This window comes from Camellia sinensis, chromosome 3 (genome assembly GCF_055761805.1).
Source record: "Camellia sinensis isolate YWXY chromosome 3, ASM5576180v1, whole genome shotgun sequence".
Lineage (NCBI taxonomy): Eukaryota > Viridiplantae > Streptophyta > Magnoliopsida > Ericales > Theaceae > Camellia > Camellia sinensis.
The window spans coordinates 111983089-112008050 of record NC_138963.1 but is presented as its reverse complement, the minus strand read 5'-3'; the positions used below and the strand labels follow the sequence as shown (position 1 = coordinate 112008050).

Below are 24962 nucleotides of genomic sequence, written 5' to 3'. Positions count from 1 at the left end.
ATAAGCTGAATAACACACTGTCCTCAAACACTGATTATTATCCATGTATCACTGTTCCCTAAAACAGAATCTGATATCCGCAGATAGCTAATTTTCAAATACTGGCTGATGCCCGCAGGCCTGATACCCATAATACTGAACTGACGCCCGCAGGCCTGATACTAACAATTCTGAACTGATGCCCGCAGGCTTGATACTCAAACTCATATACTGAACTAATGCCCGCAGGCCTGATACTGTCAATACTGAACTGATGCCCGCAGGCTTGATGCCCAAACTCATATACTGATACATGCATTCCTGTAGAGACGCACTCTAAAGCACATAACAGATAAGTGAGAGCCAAAACACCCCTATGTTGGGGTAAGGTTTCCCTGTCCTATTTTGTCAGGAGCTAGGGTTTCACTATGCACACAGCGGTTTCAAACAACCTATAAACGGGTAAGCAACCTGTCCTAATTTGGAATGGTCACTATGGATCCGAATATGCACTAGGTCGAATGGTCAGAGAGGGTGCCCCGGTAAAACCGGGGTTTGTGTTCCCATACTGGCAGAGCCCACAACCGGTCAGCCTTATGGTCATGCCTTGACAAGACAAGCCTCCGGCAAACCGTTCAGGAATAGCAGATGGCAAACACGGTGTCCTAGGCGCACCAATGCAAATGCAATGCAAAGAAACACACAAGTGTAGTCAAAAACAGATATCACGAGTTCGAGTCAAGCTCTCTAAATCCCCAGCAGAGTCGCCAGAAACTGTAACAAGCCCGCGGGGGACCTCGCTACAGCTCGGACTCGACTTGAGTCAGTCACGGTTCTAAGTCTGAACCAAAGAGTCCAAATCCGGCAAATCGTTTTGAGAAAACAGATTTTTGAAAGAAGTGCCAAACATGGACTGCTTTGCCAGGTACAGAGTCGCCACCTAAATATTTTATTTTGGGAAATTTAGGAAACCCTGACTCGGTGCCAAAAGGCCACGTGTCCGTCATCACCAAAGTTGCCTTGGCTCGGGAACTTGGGTACGATTGGGGAAGGTCACTTTGTGAGCACCCCCGCTCGCCCGGTCATAGACCGGCCTCTACTAACCATGATATCAATTTTTGAAAACATTGTGAGTTCTTATTCCGGTTTATTAGCCTAGGTTACTATGTGATGCGCACAGCATACAAATATGGACCGAGTCGCCTGAATTGGAACGAAACATTTCATGCTTGTTTTTTAAAGTGGTTTGCTACCCGCAGGTAGGCTTTAAAACATTTGATGATTTATTCCAATTTAAGTAACCCAACCTTCACCCACGGGCATTCAGGCAGTTATATCAGATAAGCATATAGCCTCATAGTAAGCATGCTATTCATGGCAGTCACTCACACGCATGCAAGGATGCTAATGCATAAAGCTTACCGAGTACTCCAAGCCAAAATAGGAACTCATTAGAAATCATGCATGATCCTAACTATACAGAAATGCCTAATGCAACACATGCAAAATGCAATTATAACAGGCTCGGCTATTCTAAGATGGCATATGAAATGTTACAACTATCATGTATTCAACTTTGAAATTGAAAGTACAATGCAGTTAGTATGATGCGCCGAGCCCGGTGCATGCAATACAGATGAATGAATGCAAACATGCTGTCATACTGTATGCTAATTTAAATATGCCCTAATCTAACCATCATAAGCGGATAAATAAAAGGGAGAAAGACGTGGGGTTGGAAGACATACATCACACTCACGCACACTTATTACAGTTGTGCCCTCACTCGGAGGGTCCGAATGAATATACAGTCCCGAATAAAAGAATATTACAGTCCAAAATATTACAGTCCGAATAATGTACAAATTCCTAATTAATTAATGAATTAACTAAGAAAGCAAGTAAAACTGGCATGCAAGCCAGGGACTGCCTTGCTTCTGATGGATGATGCATGTCCGGGTTGTCTTGCGCGGAAATCCACCGGAATGCCCCAATTAGCCTCTGTTTACACCTGTTATTCTTGAAAAGCGTGCCAAGTCCTGGAAAGTTGCTGATTCCTCGTTTTGCTGCAACAGAGAGCAGGAAAGGGGCATAGCAATGTATTTGCACAGATATATGCATGTCTCGATCCTCGTGCCACCAATCACGCATATCGAGGCATCATGGCCGAGGAGTCGAAATGCACAACTCAATATAGGATGAATGCACATGAAACTACAGCTAAAACCTAACTCCATCATGGATAATCCGGAGTGTCGGTGACTGGGGAACTGAGACACGTTCCGTCACTCGAAGTACGAAACGCACCTCGTTTCCCGTGCCCGAGCTAACTCCTATCCCAAACACGATGCAATATGCACGATATGCATGAAATGCGACTAAGATACAATCCTAACATACACCATGCTATGAAAATGAGGTGCCTCGAAGTGCGTGCACACGGGCACGCAAACCGAAAAAATGACAGAATGCAATCTAAGATACAACCTAGTATGCACTATGCTATGAAAATGAGGTGCCTCGAAGTGCGTGCACACGGGCACGCAAACCGAGAAAATGACAGAATGCAATCTAAGATACAACCTAGTATGCACTATGCTATGAAAATGAGGTGCCTCGAAGTGCGTGCACACGGGCACGCAAACCGAGAAAATGACAGAATGCGAATGACATAAAAATGTGATATGGGCTTATACCAACATGAGTGAGCCTCAACCACACTCACATAGGATGCCGACGGATGAAAATGGAGTGCCTCGAAATGCGTGCACACGGGCACGCAAACCGAGGCAAAGGCAAAATGCGATGTAATGACATGAAAACATGATATGGGCTTATACCAACATGAGTGAGCCTCAGCCACACTCATATAGGATGCCGGCGGATAAAAATGGAGTGCCTCGAAATGCGTGCACACGGGCACGCAAACCGAGGCAATGACGGAATGTGATGTAATGACATGAAATGATGATGTGGGCTTATACCAACATGAGTGAGCCTCAGCCACACTCACATAAGATGTCGGCGGATGAAAATGAAGTGCCTCGAAATACGTGCACACGGGCACGCAAACCGAGGCAATGACGGAATGCAATGAAATGACATGGAAACATGATATGGGCTTATACCAACATGAGTGAGCCTCAGCCACACTCACATAGGATGCCGGCGGATGAAAATGAAGTGCCTCGAAATACGTGCACACGGGCACGCAAACCGAGGCAATAACGGAATGTGATGTAATGACATGAAATGATGATGTGGGCTTATACCAACATGAGTGAGCCTCAGCCACACTCACATATGATGCCGGCGGATAAAAATGGAGTGCCTCGAAATGCGTGCACACGGGCACGCAAACCGAGGCGATGACGGAATGCAATGAAATGACATGGAAACATGATATGGGCTTATACCAACATGAGTGAGCCTCAGCCACACTCACATAGGATGCCGGCGGATAAAAATGGAGTGCCTCGAAATGCGTGCACACGGGCACGCAAACCGAGGCGATGGCGGAATGCAATGAAATGACATGGAAATGATAGCAATCATTCTAATGGAATTTCGGCAGTAAAATATGGGGAAAAACAGTCCCGAAATGAGGTGAAATGACATGAAATGCAAGGAATTGTCCCGAAATGCGAATTTAGGCACCCGAAATGGCCTATAGCTATGCCAAATATGCACAACATGGACATGCAATGCAAAGACAGAAGCTAGACAGTCCCAAAAAAGGCACTTTCACAGTTATAAACATGGCCAAACAGCAAACATAGGTATGGTAAAAATAGCATGCAAGAATAGGGGCCAAAAGAGGGGTAATGAAGCAAGTGATATAAGAAAAACCCAAACTGAAAAATTTCCTTCTACAACACTGAAGAGGGACCAAAAATATGAATATTTACAGTATATGGCAGCCTCAAAATCAGTATATAAACATGCTAAAAATGTGATGCAAAATGAGGCTCAAAAGGTGCTATAACATGAAGTATACAAAATAATCACCAAACAGAAAAAAAGTGTTAATGAAACATGAATTATAGGCCAAAATAAGGCCACTTTCAGTTCGGACCAAGGTCCAAAAACAGAAGCAAAGGGGGCTGCCAATTTATGCAAAAATAGGGCCAAATAAGGGATATAACTACAAGTGACACATGGAGGTACCAAACAATGTTGAGCCCTTCTCAAATGTTGAAGAGGGGCTCAAAATAAGCCTAATGTCAGTTTACAACATGCTCGAAAATAAATTGCTCATGGACCAAAAATAGCATGCAAAATCATGACATATAAGAGGATCAATGAAGCAAGTGTATTATGGAGGGCTCAAACAGGGTTGAGCCCTTAATGAAAAGTGAAGATGAGCTCAAAAGAGGGCCCTTTTAAGTTAGGGCCGGAGCTTGAAACAAAAAGCAAGTGGGGCTTACAAATAGATCAAGAAAAAGGGTCAAAAGGGTAAAAGTATCACTTACCCTTGAAGACTCAAACTTTTGTTGCTTCTTGGATGAATTTGCAGCTTCTTTAGCCTTTGAGAAACCTTCCTTGTTGCTGGAAATGAGGTGGTGGTGGTAGAGCTTGGTGGTGTAGAAGGAATGATGGTTAGGGACTTAGGGTTTTTCAAAGAATTGAGAAGGATGAAGATGGAGTTGTGTATGGATGCTTGAAGGAGAATTTTTCTAACCCCAAAATACTACAAGTCTTGCTTGCTATATAGGCCAACAAGGGGGTGTAAAGGTGGGGGGAAAAGGAGAGCAAAATTCCCCCACAAAATATCCCCCGGATAAATATATTTTCTGGGGGATATTGCCCCACAGCTATAAAGTGCACAGTGCAAGGAACACGGCCAGCCTATTACTTTTGCTCCAGGTGGCCGGCCGGCCACACCCCCTAGCCGGCCGGCTAGGGGTCAAAAGCTTCAATCATATTTTCTGGCCGGCCACCAACTGGTGGGGTACTCCTATGTGTGTACAACACAACCATGTGGTTAAAAGTCCAAGAAAGTGGGTCCAAGGGGTTCAACATTAGCTCGGAAAGAGGGGTTCAAAAGGGTCAATTTGAATTACTGGCCGGCCACCTCTTTTTAGGGTCCTCTCATGTGTGTACATCACAAATATGTGGTTCAAAGTTCAAGAAAAAGGGTCCAAGGGGTTCAACATTAGCCCGGAAGGAGGGGGTCAAAAGGGTCAAGTTGAATTAATGGCCGGCCATGAACTTTTATGGTCCTCTCATGTGTGTACATCACAAATATGTGGTTCAAAGTTCGAGAAAATGGGCCCAAGGTGTTCAACATTAGCCCGGAAGTGCGAAAAACGGGCGCCGGAGGGCGTCGGAGGATGTATAACTGGTTGCTGCAACAATTGCTGGCCTCCCACCCTTCAGTGACCTCTCCAGTGATAAAACAGAGGTACCTTCCAAAAATGAACGAAAACCGTTGCAAAACGAATGCTCGGGGACCAAAACACGCAGTTCGGGGTCCCGAAAATGGGCTGTTAAGCACCGAAAGTGGCATTCGACCACGAAGTGGGTTTCTCAGACCCCAGTGTCCCTCAAAAGGGAGAAAATAAGATGTATGCCAAAAATCAGAGCAATAGGAGATGGTTAAGCAGTCCCGAACCGAGGCACACGGCCTGACGGCTCCGAAAACCGGAAACCGGACTCCGAAATAGGAAGAATGGCCTACGGACATTGAGAGATGGCCTACGGGACCTCTCCCTTCCCTCAGGAAAAGAAACAAAGAAAACCGAGTCTGGTTCGCAAACCGAGGCAAGGTACGAAAGAGGGTTCGGAAGTCCGGAGGCAGGGCTCACGGCCGCAACTCTGAAACTTCTGAACAAGCACATTATGCAACATCACCAAGCGCTCAATCGGTGACGTCTGAGTCTTAAGGTCGGTCAAAAATGGGGTGTCTACAATATACTAGTTTTGAAGGGCATTTAGAATTCAGTACAAATATAGCATGCGTGCAAGTTTTTCAGATTCAAACAGATCCCGGGTGCTGGTGTGCTTATAGTGAACTACAACGTGTGATGTGTCAGCGTGTTGGCGTGGTTCAGTACAAATATAGCACGTGTACAGGTTTTTCAGATTCAAACAGATATCGGGTATCAGTGTGATTGCAATAAACTACAGTGTGTGCAGTGTATACTGTCTTGGTGTGTTTGAGTGGTTCAGGGCCAACGCAGTGTGTGTGCACATGTCAGCCTCAAACAGATATCAGTTGCCAGTATGGTTGCGATCAACTACAGTGCACAGTGTGTCAGTGTATCTAAGTCAAGCAGGTAAAGAATGTAATCAGCTATGGCAGTTTTTATATTCTACATTGCGGAAAGTAAAACAGAGAAAGGAATGTTACCTCGGAAGCGCCGAAGGATAAGTGAGATGTAGGCTCACGCAGGAGAAGCTCTGGTGGCATCGCTCTGTCGAAACTCTGAAACTGGCGAAGTCCGTCAGGAGGTAGCACATGAATCGCCGGCCGGTAGGTCGCCGGGTCGAACGGGCGGACGCTCAACGGAAGGAACTCAACCCCGGGATCCATCTCGTGATCCGAGGGAGTCCCGCCCTGTGGAATATCGTCGGCCATGTCAAAAATGGTGAGAAAATAGCCGGAAAAGGGAAAACCAGGCGAAAATGGGGAAAGTCAACCAGAAAGTCAACTCGAGAGGGTGAAAAGTGGCCCGAGAAGCCGGGAAGTGAAAAAGGCACGCCAGTCGAGAGAAACTCGAGGGGAATAAACCCCAAAAGATGGAAATGGCAAAGGGAGCACCGAAATGAAGAAATATTCAGATGAAAATGTTCGAAACGCGAAGATATACGCGAATCAAACGACGAAACGGGCGTGAAACGCAAAGAAACGGAGAAAAGAAGAGAGGAAAATGCTCTAGAGAGAGAGAATGAATTTTCGGCTAAGGAGGATGTGTAAAATAGGGTTTGGAACTCTATTTTAAAAGACCCGAGGTGAAAAGTCGAATCTGCCCCGATTCAGGCATTTTTGGCCGGTCGGCTACATTTTTGGCCGGTCGGCCAAATATTTGGCCGGTGGAATGTATTGATGGCTGATGGACAGCCGGTGGCCTCCTCTTCCGGCCGGTGAGCCTCATGCATCCTTATTTGGGTCAGATCTGTAGTTTTGGGTCTTCATAGCTCAAAGAAGTACAAGAAAGTGCATCTCCGACACTCAACCGGCCTCCGTTGTGACCTCGGGTCGTGTCTTCTGTGCGTGGCACTCGAATTCGTGCAAGGTGTATCCTTTTCATATCCTTTTGGCTTTTACAAAACTCAAAAGTTGACCCATGCGTATCGCATATCAATCGCACTGTCTTGCGCGCTCGCATTGTCTAAAACGCATCGCGTGGTTTTGCGCATCTCAGCGCATTTTGCATACATTCAATTTCATTACTTGCGTAGACCGCATGTTTTGCTTGCATAGACCGCATGTTTGTTCAAATTCATTACTTGCGTAGACCGCATGTTTTCCTTGCGTAGACCGCATGTTTTCCTTGCGTAGACCGCATGCCTTGCTTGCGTAGACCGCATGTTTGCATTCAATTTCATTACTTGCGTAGACCGCATGTTTTGCTTACGTAGACCGCATGTTTGTTCAAATTCATTACTTGCGTAGACCGCATGTTTTACTTGCGTAGACCGCATGTTTGTTCAAATTCATTACTTGCGTAGACCTCATGTTTTGCTTGCGTAGACCGCATGTTTATAATCAATTACATTACTTGCGTAGACCGCATGTTTTGCTTACGTAGACCGCATGTTTGCATTCAATTTCATGACTTGCGTAGACCGCATGTTTTGCTTGCATAGACCGCATGTTTGTTCAAATTCATGACTTGCGTAGACCGCATGCTTGTTCAAATTCATTACTTGCGTAGACCGCATGTTTTGCTTGCGTAGACCGCATGCCTTGCTTGCATAGACCGCATGTTTGCATTCAATTTCATTACTTGCGTAGACCGCATGTTTTGCTTGCGTAGACCGCATGTTTGTTCAAATTCATTACTTGCGTAGACCGCATGTTTTCCTTGCGTAGACCGCATGCCTTGCTTGCGTAGACCGCATGTTTGCATTCAATTTCATTACTTGCGTAGACCGCATGTTTTGCTTGCGTAGACCGCATGTTTGTTCAAATTCATTACTTGCGTAGACCGCATGTTTTACTTGCGTAGACCGCATGTTTGTTCAAATTCATTACTTGCGTAGACCGCATGTTTTGCTTACGTAGACCGCATGTTTTACCTGCGTAGACCGCATGTTTTCCTTGCGTAGACCGCATGCTTATAATTAATTACGTTACTTGCGTAGACCGCATGTTTGTAATCAATTTCATTACTTGCGTAGACCGCATGTTTATGTTCAATTTCATTGCTTGCGTAGACCACATGCTTATGATCAATTTCGTTGCCTGCGTAGACCGCGCGCTCCACTTACATGCCTGTGCCTTCACAGCATTGTTATGCTTCCCACTTGCTTTGCATTGTCACGCATTTTCAAATACATTAATATGCATGTTGTTAATCACATTGTACCGTGAAGTTGTTTTCTTTGCAGGCACGATATTGTATGTACGGTTCATTTAAGGCTGGTGCAACCAGACGAGCCGCACAGGTATTGTACGGTCTAGGAGACCTTAAATCCTTGGAAGGTGCAAGACCTTTGGTGCATTGATGTGCACAGCTCGTTCGCATTGTCGTGCATCTCAAAAGCCGCGTGGTGTCGCGCATTCCATGCAACATGCATTTCATACATCATTTGCATTTCAAAAATAAAAAAAATATAATTGCATTGTCATGCACCATCGTAAATAGTTGCATTGTCATGCATCATCATATATAATCGCATTGTCATCGTAAATAGTTGCATTGTCATGCATCATTGTAATATAATGTATATTGCATTGTAGCTTGCATGCATCCATTGCATCACTTCCGTCTATGGCTTGCGCCTTTCCATGTTGAGCTTGGTCTGGTATGTGCCCATACTTTTCACGTCGAAACATAGTTCAGTGGACCGTTCTATGTTAGACGTGGCTTGTATGCGTACATGTTTTGCCTAGGCAAGATTTGGTTTGGCCCGCGTGCCATATCCATTGTCATTTCCCCAGCATTTTCATTGTATATATCACATTGTAGTGTAATTGTCGCATCCAGCATTAGGATCATTGTCCTTTCCCCAGCGGGTCGTTTCCCCACCTTTGTCATCCCTCCCCCCAATACTTGTTCTTGTGTCTGTCTACATTACTCATAGTTCAGTTGACCGTTCTATGGTAGACAGACTTGTTACCTCCATCAATCTATTTGACATAGGTGTGGTTTCGAACCGCTCATAATTGGATCATGATTCAATTGCTTTGCATATAGTTTGTATTGTTTCAATTACATTGCATTTTCATTTGCATTGTTTATACATTGTTTTGTATATATTGCATATCATTTTGCATCCATTTTTGCATTGTTAGGCATGTTGCTAATAACATCGTACCTTTTAAGTTGTTTTCTTTGCAGGCACGATATTGTATGTACAGTTCATTTGAGGCTGGTGCAACCAGATGAGCCGCACAGGTATTGTATCCTCCGAGTGAGACGTATCGAGAATTGCATAATTCTCTTACATCCTTTCTGCATCGTAGTTTAGTTTGGTGTATGCTAGCTTAAAACTGTCGCATGTTATGCTTCGTTACAGTTTTCTTTGCATGATCATAAGTTATGTTCGGCTTTGTGCATTGTCTTGCATCTTGCCCTCGCCTTCGGGCGCATACCTTGTTTGTCTTGCATGTTTGTCTAAGTCTTCGGCCTTGTCAAAAATGGGTCGTCTCTGGGCTTTGACATTCACTCCCGTCATTGTTATGACTTTCGAGTTCTGTCAAAGAGGGGCAACTGTAGACACCCCATTTTTGACCGTCCTCAAGACTTGGACGTCACCGTTTGAACACCCGGTGATCATCCATGTTTGTGTTCGTTTGGAGTTCCCGGAGGTCTCGGCTACGCGCCTTGCCTCAGGATCTCCGAACTCGACTGTTTAGTGTCTGGTTTTGCACCAAATACTTGTGTTTTGCCTTGGAGGGACAGGGAATGCCTTGTGAGGCATCCCCACACATCACCGGCCATGGCCAGAGGCCACCGGTTGGTGTTTTGTTGCCATCGGCAATATATATTTCCGGTCGGCATTCTTTGTTACCGGTCGGCAGTCCATTTTGTCAAAATGGCAATTTTGAGCAGCCGACTACTATTCATCTGCTTTTGCAGATATTTTAATACAGCTGTATTGCATTTGGCTCCCCTCCATACACGTGTATGGAGGGATCTCTCTCTTTAGAAGCTTGTCTTGTAAGCTTTACAAGACAAAAAGCTCTATAAAAGGAGCCCTCCTCTCTTGGCTTTAGGGTTAGACATTTTAGACAGCCATTTTAGGGTTTGAGTTCTAGGGTTAGGATTGATATATATTCTATCTCTATACCTCTCTCTCATTTTGCCTTTGCGTGTGTATAAGTGTGTTTGTGTCTTACTATTGCACACAAACACATAGTGTTACACCTTTTCTTGGTTCTTGAAGGGCCAGAGGTTTATTCTTGAAGCTTGGGAGCTGTTTTGAGCTCAAGGAAGGGGCTGGTCCACCATTTGTGAAGAAGGTCAACAAGGGTAATAATCTTACCCCTTTTTACCCCATTCTTGCATACTATTTTTACCTATCTTAGAACTGTTTTTGAGCTTAGTGTATAATATAAAAAAGTTCTGTTTTTGGGCCCTCTAAATAGTTTGTTTAGGTTGTTTTGTGGTTTGGAGGTGTTTGACCCCTCTTAAGCCTTGAGGGGCTCCATTTTGTGCCATTTTGAGTGAGCTCCGGGATTTTGGTGTTTGGGCCTCCTCACCACTGAAATCTTGAGGGATTTCAGTGGTAAGGATGGTGCCTTGAAGTCCCAAGAAGGAGAGGGTCACCCCCTCTCCTTGTTGTCCTTGAAAAGGGCCCTTTTTGCCTCTTTAATGAGCACCTAGTTAAGCCTCATGTTGACCATGCCTTGGCTGTTATTTATGCTTATTTTGCCATGAAATAGCATTGTTGTATGTTGGTTTTGGTACACCATGCATGCTTAGCATACCTACTTTGTAATGCCATGTTTAGGCCTTAACATGCCTTAAGTTGTAAACCATTGTTCTAGCATGTTTTAGGCCTAGCTTTGTGAAGCTTTTGTGCTTATTTTGCCATGTTTGAGGTCTGTCCTTAGTCATTTTGGTCAGCCATAACATGCATTATATACCCCCTTTGCATTTTGGCTTGTTGGCCTTAAGTGTGTGAGTGTGTAGCATGCATTACTTGCTTTATTTTAATGGTTTGGCACCATTTATAGCATCATTTTAGTCCCCTTAGCATGCTTGTATGCTTGCCTTGGATGCCTCTTTGATGCCTTATGAGCTTGTGTGGTATGCTCCTTGAAAGTGCATTTGTGCATGCTTTTGAATTCAAGCCATTTAGATGCCATCTAAGTGGTCTTTTGGGCTTTGTTTTATGTGCTAAAACTCTGTTTTTGGTCATTTAAGTCTTGCCATGTGTGGTCATATCAAGTGTACTCGAATGCTTGGGTCATTTGTTGCATGTTTAGCCTATCTTGTTTGCTTGGTTTGGCACCATGTTCTTGCATGATTTTCAGAGCTTAATGCATGCCCCATGTCCATGATTATTCCCTTTTAAGTGTGCTTAAAAGATGCCCTTTGATGCTTAAGTGTTTAGGCCTTAACATGTACATGTGTGTATGTGTGTTTGGTCCCATCTTCTTAAGCTTTGGCCACTGTTTTGGATCTAACTTAGAGCCGTCCAATTAGTGTAAGTCCATCCCTTGCATGCCATTCAAGTGTTGTTACATTATCCCATGTTTGCATGCTTTGGTTGCATGTGTTGCACGCTTGAAATCACTCGCATTTGGCATGCATTCCCTTGGTCAAGTTGCTAGCATGTCGCATGATTAGATTGCATCTTGCATGCTTTAGTAGTTTGCATAGTTATGGCATACTTGTTTGCTTGTTTGCTTAGTTTGTGTACCTAGTGTACATCACTTGCTTGTATGCTCAGGTTGCATGCTAGCTCACATGATTAGGATTGCATTGCATTGGCATGCATGCTCTACCTCTTGACCAAGTCATGATAGAGGTTGAGTCCCATTGGTTTGTTCATGTGCATTGCATTCCATATCAAAAATGCACACTTGGTTCTTTGGGCCATCACGCATTGAAATACGCGATTGGTGGTCCAAGAACCAAGGATCATGGCCCTTTGAAGTCATAAACTTGATAAGGGGTGTGATTGGTGCATACATTGCTTGAATTGCATTGCCATGCTCTGCCTTGCCCTCTGTTGCTGTCAATTACAGATTCTGCAGGAACTTTCTGCCGACCGGCAGTGTTCAGTGCCGACCGGCAATCCTTCCTGGGCCGATAGCTTCATCAACAGCCGATGATCACATCTTAATGCCGGTGGCCATTCTACTCAGCCGGTGGTGTCTCCCAATGTCCAGGGAAGCAATTCTGAGACTTTGGAAGTTTTCAGAGGGGCAGAGCAGGGAAAACAGAGACAGCCTATGCATAGCAGTGCACTTCCGAGCAAGACCCAAGCACGCGCGCGTCGAACCCTCTTCCCGAGCCCCCCTTTTATTGCTTTCCTTATGCTTAGTTAATTTGTTAATTAATTAAGTGATTTGTAATAATTAATTAGCTTGCGAGTTAGTTAATTTGTATTATTCTTTCGGTCCCTCCGAGCGAGGGCGAATTTGTAATAAGTGTGGGTGAGTGTGTGCATGTCTTCCAACCCCCACTTCTTTCTCCCTTTTACTTACCTGCTTTGATGGTTAGTAATAGGACATGTTTAATTTAGCATACCTTATGCTATGCATGCGTGCATCCATACATTTGTCTTGCATGCACCGGGCTCGGTACATCATGCTAACTGCATTTGTACTTCAATTCCAAATTGAATACGTGCATCTATTGATTGCATTTCACATCCCATGTTTAGGTTAGCCGAGCCTACTCTAATTGCATCCTGTATGTGTTGCATTAGTCCATTTGACATGAACTAGGACCATGCATGTTGGCTAACTAGTTTATTGTTTTGGCACGGAGTACGATGTAAGTATTTTCATACTTTAGCATATCGCATGCGTGTGAATGCTATCATGACAGCATGCTTACCATGTGGCTAGATGCTTATGTGATAAACTGTTTGAATGCCTGTGGGTGAAGGTTGGATTGTCTGAGTTGGAAAAACTCGTTGAAATCCGTATTTTAGCCTACTTGCGAGTAGCAAATTCCAAAACATTTTCCAAAACAAACGGATATGCAATGCTTATTCCCAAATTAGGCAATCTAGTCTATACTTGTTTGCTGTGCGCATAACATAGTAATTCTAGGCTAATAACCGGAATAAGAACACATAACGTTTTCAAAAATGGATATCATGGTTAGTAGAGGCCGATCTTCGGATCGGGCGAGAGGGGGTGCTCATAGCTGACCTTCCCCAATCGTACCCAAGTTCCCGAGCCGAGGCAACTTTGGTGATGACGGACACGTGGCCTTTGGCACCGAGTCAGGGTTTCCTAAATTCTCCTATTTTAAAATATTTAGATGGCGACTCTGTATCTGGCAAAGCAGTCCATGTTTGGCACTTCTTTTCAAAAATCTGTTTCTCAAAACGATTTGCCGGATTTGGACCCTTTGGTTCAGATTAAGAACCGTGATACACAAATCGAGTCCGAACTGTAGAGAGGCCCCACACGGGCGCGTCTACAGTACCAAATCCTGTATTTGAAGTAGCTGAATTACTTCATCATCATTCTGTAAAGGAACTTCATGTTCAAAATTTTTAATAATTTTTCTACTGGAAAAATCAAAGGTTCCAATTTTATATATTGTTTCTAGTTTTACTTTTGGGATTGTCCATTTATCAAGGGCTTCCCTCACATCCTGATCGGCAACTAGTTCCGCTGCTTCTGATGTCGAATCTTGTAACACCGTGTCCCACATCGGAAGTTTGCATGGGTGATCTTGGGCATATATAGCACCACTACCTTGCTACTAAATAACTTGGACTTAAGCTTTTGGGTATTGTTGGTCGACCCACAAGTTATTTGGGCCAGCAAGTAGTGGGACATCCGATAAAATTGGAACGATACAGAGAAGATTAGCATGGCCCCTGTGCAAGGATGACACGCACAAATCGAGAAATGGTATCAGAGCCGACCCATGCACACAACCATGTGGGCCACTTATTCTGGGCTGGCCACGAGCTTGTCGTGGTATTCTGATTGATTATAGACCCTCGCGAGGACGCGAGGATTTATAAGTGGGGGAGTTTGTAACACCCTGTCCCACATCGGAAGTTTGCATGGGTAATCTTGGGCATATATAGCATCACTACCTTGCTACTAAATAACTTGGACTTAAGCTTTTGGGTATTGTTGGTCGACCCACAAGTTAAGTGGGGGAGTTTGTAACACCCTGTCCCACATCGGAAGTTTGCATGGGTGATCTTGGGCATATATAGCATCACTACCTTGCTACTAAATAACTTGGACTTAAGCTTTTGGGTATTGTTGGTCGACCCACAAGTTATTTGGGCCAGCAAGTAGTGGGGCGTTACAAATCTACTGTATTAGCTACTGTTGTGATGGTTGCTTCTTCTGCCATTAGTTGTATGTGACCATATATAAATAATTTAAATATCATATATATGTATTACGTTTATGTATAAATGGGGCTTTGATACCAAATGAGGTGCTTGATACGGGGTGAAGCTAAGCACATCTGTCAACATTTTACAAGGGAACAAACCTATGCGCAATCATTGCAACTACAGTCTTTTATCAACTTAGGTGACGTCCCACTTAACCTCACTCTTATCTACCCTTATTATGCACAAACCCAGGGTTTTAGCATAAAAGCAATTAAGTGAGTTGTGGTATTTTAATCACCTGTGTTACATAGAGAGAATATCAACGTGTTAGTAATTGATATACTTAATTAGAATCAGTGAGACAAACACAAATATAAACAGGAATAAGAAATGAAAACAAGCACACATAGAACACAAAAATTTACCTGATTCATCTAAAACTAATGTGGATCCCAAATTTTTTAGAGTAAGAATATTTTGATGTTTCTGCTTATATTGATTTGTTGTCCCAATCATTTATGTATTGATAGTTGAGGAGTAAACAGTTACCTTCTATATTTTATAATCTTAAATTAATTTGATGAAAATGGTTGATGAATATTGAAACAATAATTAGAATGAAAAAGAAGAATTCGATTAACAATAAATATTAGGGTTGAGAAATTAATTGGGAAAAAATCCTAGAACAATGAATCCGCCACGAGCTACAAGTCGGCAGGCAATGAATCCCAAAATCTCTCATATGAATATGCATACATGGCAGCCTTTCTTTGATAATCTCTCACTTGTGCAATGTAGAATTCAGGCAATACTCAGTTAGCCATCATACTACCAGATACAAAAAATGATAATAGAACTGCAACTGTCAACAAGCTTACAACCATTCCACCGACAAGAGCCCTATCGACAAGAGTCCACTCTCGCATCCTTCCTCTACTCCATTCTTGATTTTCTTTAATTTCCGAGACAATCCCATTCTCCATCCTCTTTTGTGATTGATTCTTCCGTTTCCTTAGCAACCATCTAATGAGGCTGCGATTTTCATTCTTTGGAAGCGAAATGGTACTTTCCTCCAATGCGTTTTGTACCCCACAACTTGTCATTTCACAAGCACAAGGTTCTGGCTCTCTCGAACATGCACAAGCTTCTTCCAGGTTCGAGCATGGAGTACATTTGTTGCCATTAGACTTTCGCTCACTTGAAGCGATATTTCCATTTATTTGGTTGAGAGTCTCGATCACTTCCCCAAACACTGACCACCTTCCAACTGATGTTATCTTCACAATGGCTGAAGTCCCCAGTATGGTTTCTGGACCAATTACCAGCACCTGCACATATCCTTTGGTGTGACCCACCTGGATCAATGAACACCAGAATCACACAAATAAGAAAACATATTCATTTACAGGAAACTATACGAAAAGTGAATTAGGTTGTGTACCTGAATGTTGCTTGACCGGACTGACCTACTGTTTGAGAAACATTTTTCATTATGTTTCTTACCAATTTCCGGTATGAATAGTATGTTGCACAGAAAGAATATCTGTCAAGTTATTACTCCTTCTGTCCCATTTTGTTGGTCCACTATTCTATTTTGGGATGTCCCAAAATAATAGTCCCATTTGAAAAGTCAAAGTAAAAAACATTTTATTTTCCAAAACTACCCCTTTTAAGTAATTATAAATATATTAAAATTTGGAAAAGATAGGGGCATTAGTGGAAAAATATTTTGAAATTTAAATTTAAGTGTAATGATTGCATGCCCCTTAAAAAGTTGGCATCCCCAAAAGAGAACAACAAATTGGGACGGACGGAGTACAACCCATTTGCACCACCCTTTTGCGCCAAGTCTATACTTGTAACAAGATTCACTTAAAAATGTCCATGTTGCATTTTAACATCTTTCGCCACAATATGAGATCCATAAGATCAAAATTCTCAGATCTACATATATTACAATTGAAGTTATGCTTGATATGAGGCAAGTTCCAAAAAATTCCTTCCAAAGATCACCTCAACTTCCATGAAATAGGGGTTTAGACTGACAAGCTGCTATAAAAGATGAGGAAAAATCCAAAATTTCATACCACGGAGTCTCAGATAGCCTTACCAAGTGGATTCCATCAGTGGCAATTTCAGTGATCCATATTCTCTCTACTTTGCCTTCCATGCCATTGTATGGTGTAAGTGACTCGAAAACATTAGTCAATTCACGACTCCGTTTCTTCACTACAGTACTCGGAACCTTTTTCATCCTTGCAGCGGGGGTTCCTGGTTTCATAAATAAGTCATGAAACATATTTTGAATGAAAATATTATATAGTGGACCAACTAATTTCAATATTATTATAAGCAAAGCAATATCACAAGCATTTGAATCAAGTTTTTTGGGGCATTGTTTTCATAGGGAGGGTGAAAGATTGGGAGATAGTTGATGTGATGGGGTTGTTGATGCAAAGATTATATGGGATGTAAGCACTGGGACAGGGAGGGAAAGATTAATTGAGGTGGGATCATTCTAGTCTAGATTGGGGTACTTTCAGGTTAAATCCTTTAATCAGGCGTTGATTGTAGATGTAATTCATCACTGTCATGGAAAGTCATATGGAGTCCAAGGGCTCCCATCTTTTATGTTGGTGTGTTGCTCAAGACAGGATCCTCTCTCAATCTAGATAACTTGATTTGAAGAAGACAAATTATGGTGAATTGGTGATGGATGTGTAAGCGAGATGGGGAGTCAATGAAACATCTTTTGATCCATTGTTTAGCTGCTCAAGAACTTTGGATGGTGGTTTCTTTAGTTTCAAGCAGAGTGCACTTTGCCATTGGGAGTTGACAAGCTCTTGCACAGTTGGCGAGAGGCTAAGGTAGGAAAGAGGACAGAGATGGTGTGGTGTTTGACTCACCTAAGTATTATCTGAATTATCTACGAGAAGAGGAATCATATCATTTATTAGTAGAGTACAATAGTCTCTCTATATAGGCTCAAAAGTACAATTCTCAAGTGTTTTTTGTATAATTTGGAATTGGGAGTTGGTAACCCAGTTGGTAACCCTTCATGACCAATTTTTTTAATTTGTGGATCCTTTTGATACACAAGAAGGTGCATGGCGGAATTTTTTTGTATTTTTCTGTTTTACATTTTGGAGGCATTCCTTTAATGCCATTTTTGAATGGAACAACACACACACAAAATGTGCTAATTACCAAGTGATTTTGATCTGGACCAAAGGTGCCTAAAGGACGATGAATGCTGCGAACAAACTGGATTGGATTGGTGAGAAAGTACATACTTGCTTTGAATTTAATCATTGATAAAGCTATCAATAGAGAGGACTTGAGAAAAAAGATTCAAGTGGCCTACTCAATCAAGACTTGTAGATGAGTTCAGTAAAGATTATGACGCTCAGAACAGGAGTAACACCAAAAACTATAATACGAGAAACAAATGTTTACAAGAGAAATTGGAGACAGGACATCAATAACAATGAGGGTGGATCTAATATGGTTTAATCTTCTACAATAAAGAGCAATCAAATTTAGTAGAAAGAATATCTTGATTCCAGTACAGAGTGCCACAAAGATGAGAGATGCTAAAATGAGCACAGTACGGCAGCAGGAAAGTCCATGATATAATGGAGAATACACTCTAGATAGAGCTAAATTCAAAATAAGATTAATTTAACAACTCCCAATTAAGGTTTCGTTGAGGATAGTTGTATAAATATATCATTACTTCTACTTCATTTTTAATAGATCTTTTATCAAGGGCATGGTCTACGCCTTTGATATCAAGCTTTCCAGGATAATATGTTAGCATGCTAACAAGCTAGAAGGTTATTAGAAAGGTATGACATCAATAATCATGGTTAGTTAAATTGAATGTGTCCTGACAGGTATAAAAAATGGTTGAAGAATTCAACAGCAACATACCAGGACGAGGATAGAACTGTGATATATGAACTTGAGGAAGCTTGTACTCATCAATAAGGCTCACTGTTTGACCAAAATCTTCATCCGTTTCACCTGAGACGCCAATAAATGAATATTGTATAATTAACTTTCAACTCACAAATAAACAACCAACTACGCAAGATTTTTACTGATAAACAATCTACTCCATAAATAATATTTACTAGAAAAATCCACTCATTTTGCTAATGACGTTGAAAATCCTTAACCACATAAAATTTTCGCAATGCAAACAACATTCAAATAACTTTTCTCACTTGAGGAAAGTAGTTCCATTCGTTTGTAACTTTTTTGGTTATATTATGTGATTAAGGCCTAGTTTGGGAAGACTAAATAAGTGCACTTTTTGACTTTTTATGAAATATGGGTTGGGTTTGGGTTGGGTTTGAAGTGATGTGTTAGAGAGGTGATGTGACTTAAATAAGATGAAGTGACTTAAATAGGATAGTGACTTTTTAACTTTTTGTCTTTTTTCAATCATGCCAAACTTGGCCTAACTCAAGAATTTAGAATATACCTAACAAAGAACAATTCACTTCCGAGAATTTGTTATTATCCAGAAGAATGAATGAACACAGATCACAAAAGCAATTTACCATCACAAGGACAGTTGCAACTAGCAAAGATTTAGTTGTCACTTGCAGAAGTAGACCAAGACCAACATTTCCAAGAGGAACATGAAGAAAAAATTTCAAAAAAAAAAAAAAAAAACATGTGCAGAAGCAACAATAAGAGATGAAGAGGACTACAAGATGGTAGGCAAACTTGCAACTAACCAGGGAAGCCACAAATTATATCAGTCGCAATCTGCATCCCGGGCACAAGTTCAGTCAATGTATCTACTACCGTCCTGAACTCGCCTACAGTGTACTCCCGATTCATTGCCTGAACAAACCAATCATCATTGAAAATAAATCACTATTGAAAAACAGAATCAAAAGGAGAGAGAGACAGAGAGAGGGTGTTAAATCAGCTTCAGAAAGAGATTTTACAGCCAAGACAGCGTCACTCCCAGACTGAACAGGTACATGAAGAAATGAGTACACGCACGGGTGACACAGAACATCTGCTATGTCTTTTAAGTGCTCAAGAATATAAGGAGGATTAGTCATCCCAATACGAAGCATTGTGCTTCCATCTGAGGGAAGCTCTGCAACAATAGCCTTCAATAGAATTGGAAGATTAACACCAATGTCACGACCTGCAAGTTTTCCAAAGCCAAAATTATCACCAATCCTTATTGAAAATCGCTGTTTTTCCTTATTATTTTTCTGAGTCAGGATGTTGGTTACTTGATTGTTGTTGTTTCAATCCTCACTTCTTTCTTTTTCGTGTTATTTTTTTCAGCAGAATTGCCAGAACTCAGTTCATAAGACGTGAGAACCAGAAATCTAGCACTTTTCCCCTTCAAAATGTACATGAGAATCAGAAGCACGTTTATGAAGGCAGGGAAAAAAAATCACCAAAAATTACCATATGCTCCAGTGTCTTCGCTGCTCAACCAAATCTCCTTCACTCCATCAGTTATGACAGTTCTGACACGCTCTACCTGAAGTGTTAAGCTTTAATGACATGGCTATCAAATTCAAATTAATATTATGAATCCATGAAATGGCACTTACAAGGCTGTCAACAGTATAGCTCCCTAAATGACCACGAGCATGCTTTGTCTTGCAGTAAGTGCAAGCACCTAAACAACCAACATTAATGGGAAGAATCTCAATAAACTTGTTCTTTCTCACCTGTGGGAGTACATAAGTTAAACACAAATTAAGAAGAGAATAAATAACAATTCCACCTTCAAATCAGTTGCCAACTCAAGCAAATATTACCAAGAATACAGCATAATGTATTTTAAAAAAGGGGCCAGTCTGAGCACAGGGATACTGTGAAAAATATCTAAGATTTGTACCTTTGGGAGATCAAGTGCGGGTAATGTCTTGCGGTTCAAAAGCCGCACCTCATGACCTTTCAGAGTCTCTTCTACAACTTCAACCACACGGTCAATTTGCTGGACGCCAACTATGCTGACCCCTTCTAGCTCTTTCAAATTGCGACTTCCTTGAGGCACACATCCTGCCACCACCAAAGGCTTTTTTGCGCTTCTACATTTCGATATCAGAGTTTCCATGGCAGACTGACTTGGGGACTTTACCGTGCATCTGCATCATCTAATAGGAATCAATACATGGAAAATACCAAGTTGAAGACCATTGCTTTAGAACCCAAGAAATCTTTAGCTCATCTGAATCTCTATAGAGTGCAAGCTAAGAAGAGTGACCAGATCAGTTTGTAAGTAACTTTTAGCACATGGTTAAATTGGTGATGCTTATAAATTCATGGGGAAAGGACAGAAGACACTTGCAACCGTGTTATTTTACATAAAAGATCATACATTAAATGCAGTATGTATTTTGTGTTAACGAGAATCAGAATCAGAATCAGAATCAGGAAACATGGGACATATGTGTTTTCTGTACATGACATACCTATACCATTAGCTAACCAATCAGAAGCTTAGCCAAACACTTTTCAACAAAGAGGAAAACAAAAAAGGAATAAATTGGATCCTCACGTATTTATCAGCCACAGGTCTGCCTCCTCGGGATTGTCACCCAGTACGTAACCAAATGCAGAAAGCTGACCCGCCATATATTCACTATCACTCTGACACAAGAACAAATGATGAGGAAAAAAATCTAAAATAATAAAATGAGTTCACTCTCAAAATATTACAATTGTTATGAATCGTTGAATGCATGATTGTTTTAAAATGATAACCCTGCAGCTCAAACAAAAGTAAAGGTAGAAAAACAGGCAACTCCCAGAAGATTGCAACTTGATTGCCACTACCCAATAGGGTGTAATCACTCATGCCAAAGGGTAGAATTTAAACTCCCAAAATAATAAATGCGTGTGTGTGTGTGTGTGTGTGTGTTTGTATATATATTGTGAAATTGTCCTAGAGTGGACGTGAATAAGTCCATCTAAGTTTTTTTTTTTTTTTTTTATTTTCTTTTGTCTTTCAAGTCCGAGTTCTCCAACTCAAGTCTTTTGGTTGATTTGGTCAATGTGTTCAAAACATCCCTTCTTACAAATTAATATAAATCAATATATTTCCAATGCTCAAAGAGGGCCAAAGTGCTTTGATATTGTGCCGTCTTTGCAACTTTTTGGGTCTTATGGTTGGAAATGAATGTGCGGGTTTTCGAAGATAAACCTCGGGAGGTGGATTTTTTGTGAGATAAAGTTTGTCACTTAACTTCATTTTAGGCTTCGGTGAATCCTCTTTTAGGGGGATTCTGCTATTTTTGATAGTTAGAGATTGATTGTCGGTGTGTGACATGTTGATTTTTTTTGTTGATGTAGTCATTGTTTGAGTTTGGGTTACGTTTTTTTTCCGTTGTTTTCTTATTTGTAGAGGATGCCTCATCCTCATTTTTTTTTTTTTTGATTTGTCAATAAAACTTTTGTTGTTGATCAAAATATATAAATATATATATATATATTTCCAATGATCCCAATATTTAGGTCCATTCATTAACCAATTGATGCTATCGCTTTTATACAAATTTTTCTAACTGACCGAATTTGAATATTATCTTAACATTAAACAATGATGTGATCAATAATTCTTCATAATGTTAGTTGAACAATTATGACAAGGTTCATCAATTTAACATGTATTCATCACATACATTTGAAATAAATAGGTTAGAGTGCAAGTAATGTGAAAATGATGAAAACCAAGATTTTTAGAGGTTTGGAACATCCTCTTGTTGACGTTAACTCCACTAATCTAAATAGGTTTCCTAAGTTAACCCAAAACCTTTACAACTCCAAGTGGTTTTCCCTAGGATAACCTCCAACCTTTACAACTCCAAGTGGTTTTCCCTAGGATAACCTCCAACCTTTACATCAAATATCAAATACAAACTTGAGTGTTTTCTTGGCTCCACCCAAAACCTAGAAACACCAAAACACAATCCTAAAAATACTTCAACAAGGTAGCTCTCCTAGAGCTCCTAAGACTGTGTTTGGTTGAAGGATTTGATGAGAGAAATGAAAAGGGAAATGAAAATGCAATCCCGCTTTTTGTTTGGTTATAATGGAAAACACATGGGAAAAGAAAGTGGGAGGGAAATGCAATTCCACTTCTTGTCTTTTGGGTTCACTTAGGCTCTTTTCTTTCTCCATTTCCCAACTCAACTCAACTCAACATAACTTGAAATTCGAATCCTATAAATCCTTTCTCCTTTTCTTTCTATTTCTCTTTCTCTTTTCATTTCCCACATCAAATCCTCCAACTAAACACAACCCAAGTGTCTCTATGAGTGACGGACAAAAAGTGTAGGTGTGTGATGGTAACAGTGTATACTACAAAGTATAACACTAGGATGAGGAGATATACCTTTACAATGAGAACTCCAATGCTCCAAATGAAGTAAACTCTCTAACCAAAAGGTGCAAGAAATTCCCGAAGCTCATTCTCACTCACACAAGAATGTAATCCTCTCTTTGAGATTCGATCCAGAGAGTAACAGGAGTGTATATGCATTCTAAGAACCTTTTCACATCAGAGAATACCAAATGGGCTCTATTCTATTTATTCTATTATACAAAGCGTATTAGTGTGAATGCATTCACATTTATTACTTTCCAAGAATGCCTTTCCACCTAGTAAATAACTGTTATAACGATTTTTCTCCAACATCCAACTGTTCAAAACTACTCTCAATCATCAAACTATCCATAAATTTAAATATAAAATTACAACACATTGCGTTTGCACCCACGGCACTAGTTAACGAAAGTTGTTCTTTTTTTTTCTTTTTTGTTTTAATTTAAATCTCCCAGGCACAGTTGACCATTATGTGCCGTTACTATAGAAATCTTACCAATCAAATAGATGAAAAAGACGGTCCATGACACCTAGGTCTTCCTAACCAAGCAATTTAGCAATTGGTTATATCTCCATACATTTATTATTTAAACACTTGTATACAGTTATAAAGAGAATGATTATCTCCAAATCGAAGAAAGAGAGACAATAAATACAACAGAACACTTACTTGATTATGTGAACATCCAAAAGTCTTCATATAAATCGTCTGCATAATAGATATATTCAAAACGCACAATGAAAATTCGGATACAAAAAAATCTGAACACATATATATATATATATATATATATATATATATATATATATATATATATGTATAGAGAGAGAGAGAGAGAGAGAGAGAGAGAGAGGACCTGAGTGCCGGGGATTTTGGGAGAGTGAGAGGCAGTGAGTGAGGGTTGGATTGAAGAGTGATTGTTGAGATCAGACTGCTGATTCTTCTTCTTCTTCTTCTTCGGATTGACGCTGACGGAGGCCGTGATCGGCAACCGGAAACCAGCCGGAGCTCCGCCACTCCCAACCAGCAGATCCTCTATGTCTTCCATTTCAATAGGCAGCTAGATCCCCTGCCTGGCTGGATACGAGAAACATAGACTGAGGGTTTTTCGTTTTGTTTGGCACAAGTGTGAAATATATGCAATTTTGGGACAAGTGGGCTATGATTCTATGAATGATGGGCTTCATTGGGCCACTTTTAGAGTTCTAAAATAGGACCACTTTTATCTCATTCAACACATCAACCATTATACTATTGTCATAGCCCTGCACCCAACAATTACCTCCGATCATCAGCGACAACTTCTGATATCTGGCGGCCACCTCCAACAACTACCTTAGGTCTCTAGCGGCCACCTATGACCGCTATCTCTAACTACCAACAATTATATCTTATCTTCTGTGACTTTTGGTGATATTTTTTCAACTATTTTTTAACAAAAATTATGTTCATCTACACCACATTACTACTGCCACCACTTCCTTATTTTAATAGTAACAAGAGAGAGAATGAGGGACGAGGAGGAAAAATAAAGTATTTACCAGAAAATAGTTCACATCAGTCTTCACCATCATAGATCAATACAAGATCAATAATAGAATGAAAGATACATTCAATGATAAATTTATTACTGAGTGATTTGTAAAAACTTGAAGACGTTAATTCACTCACTCATATTCACACTTAAACACTCTCATCATATATACATACATAATCGAAGACTAATAAATTTATCACTGAAAAATAATTTTGCAGCAGATTTGGTTTGGAAAATAAAGAAAGAGACAGAGAAATGGAAGATGGGTAAGATTTGGAAAACACTGTTACTTGGAGTCAATTGGAGTCGATTTCACCATTGAAACAATTAGATTGGTATAGATCTAAAACTAGATCGGTAGATCGACGACAGCACAGTGGAGATCGAAGATGTAGAGTGCAGATTGG

General features: G+C 40.9%; 1 protein-coding gene and 1 non-coding gene across 3 annotated transcripts; one reads left to right on the top strand and one right to left on the bottom strand.

Moving 5' to 3' along the window:
* Positions 1–14101: 14101 nt before the first annotated feature.
* Positions 14102–14209, top strand: LOC145823163 (U6 spliceosomal RNA). Its single transcript, XR_014365398.1, has one exon. It is a non-coding gene; the product is annotated as a U6 spliceosomal RNA (small nuclear RNA).
* Positions 14210–15279: 1070 nt separating this feature from the next.
* Positions 15280–24184, bottom strand: LOC114265827 (Methylthiotransferase). Of its 2 annotated transcripts, XM_028206652.2 has the most exons (11): positions 23875–24184; positions 23688–23726; positions 21191–21282; positions 20528–20777; positions 20238–20357; positions 20089–20164; positions 19608–19816; positions 19392–19500; positions 18577–18669; positions 16754–16914; positions 15280–15998 (listed from the first exon to the last, which is right to left on the bottom strand). In XM_028206652.2, the coding sequence occupies exons 1-11, from the start codon at positions 24064–24066 to the stop codon at positions 15456–15458; spliced, it is 1884 nt and encodes a 627-aa protein (XP_028062453.2). In that variant the 5' UTR covers positions 24067–24184; the 3' UTR covers positions 15280–15455. The 2 variants fall into 2 exon arrangements, with proteins under 2 accessions (XP_028062453.2, XP_082776673.1); XM_082920547.1 differs by lacking the exons at positions 23688–23726; positions 23875–24184 and adding an exon at positions 22527–22797 and having other exon boundaries at positions 21191–22485.
* Positions 24185–24962: the final 778 nt, after the last annotated feature.

Excerpts from the sequence above, each read along its gene's own strand:
- LOC114265827 (XM_028206652.2), bottom strand. The coding sequence starts at position 24,066 with ATGGAAGACATAGAGGATCTGCTGGTTGGGAGTGGCGGAGCTCCGGCT. Across the intron at positions 19,501-19,607 it reads GGAGTGACGCTGTCTTGGCT|GCAATGAATCGGGAGTACAC; the intron begins GTAAAATCTCTT and ends TGGTTTGTTCAG. Across the intron at positions 15,999-16,753 it reads CCACTGATGGAATCCACTTG|GTGGGTCACACCAAAGGATA; the intron begins GTAAGGCTATCT and ends TCATTGATCCAG.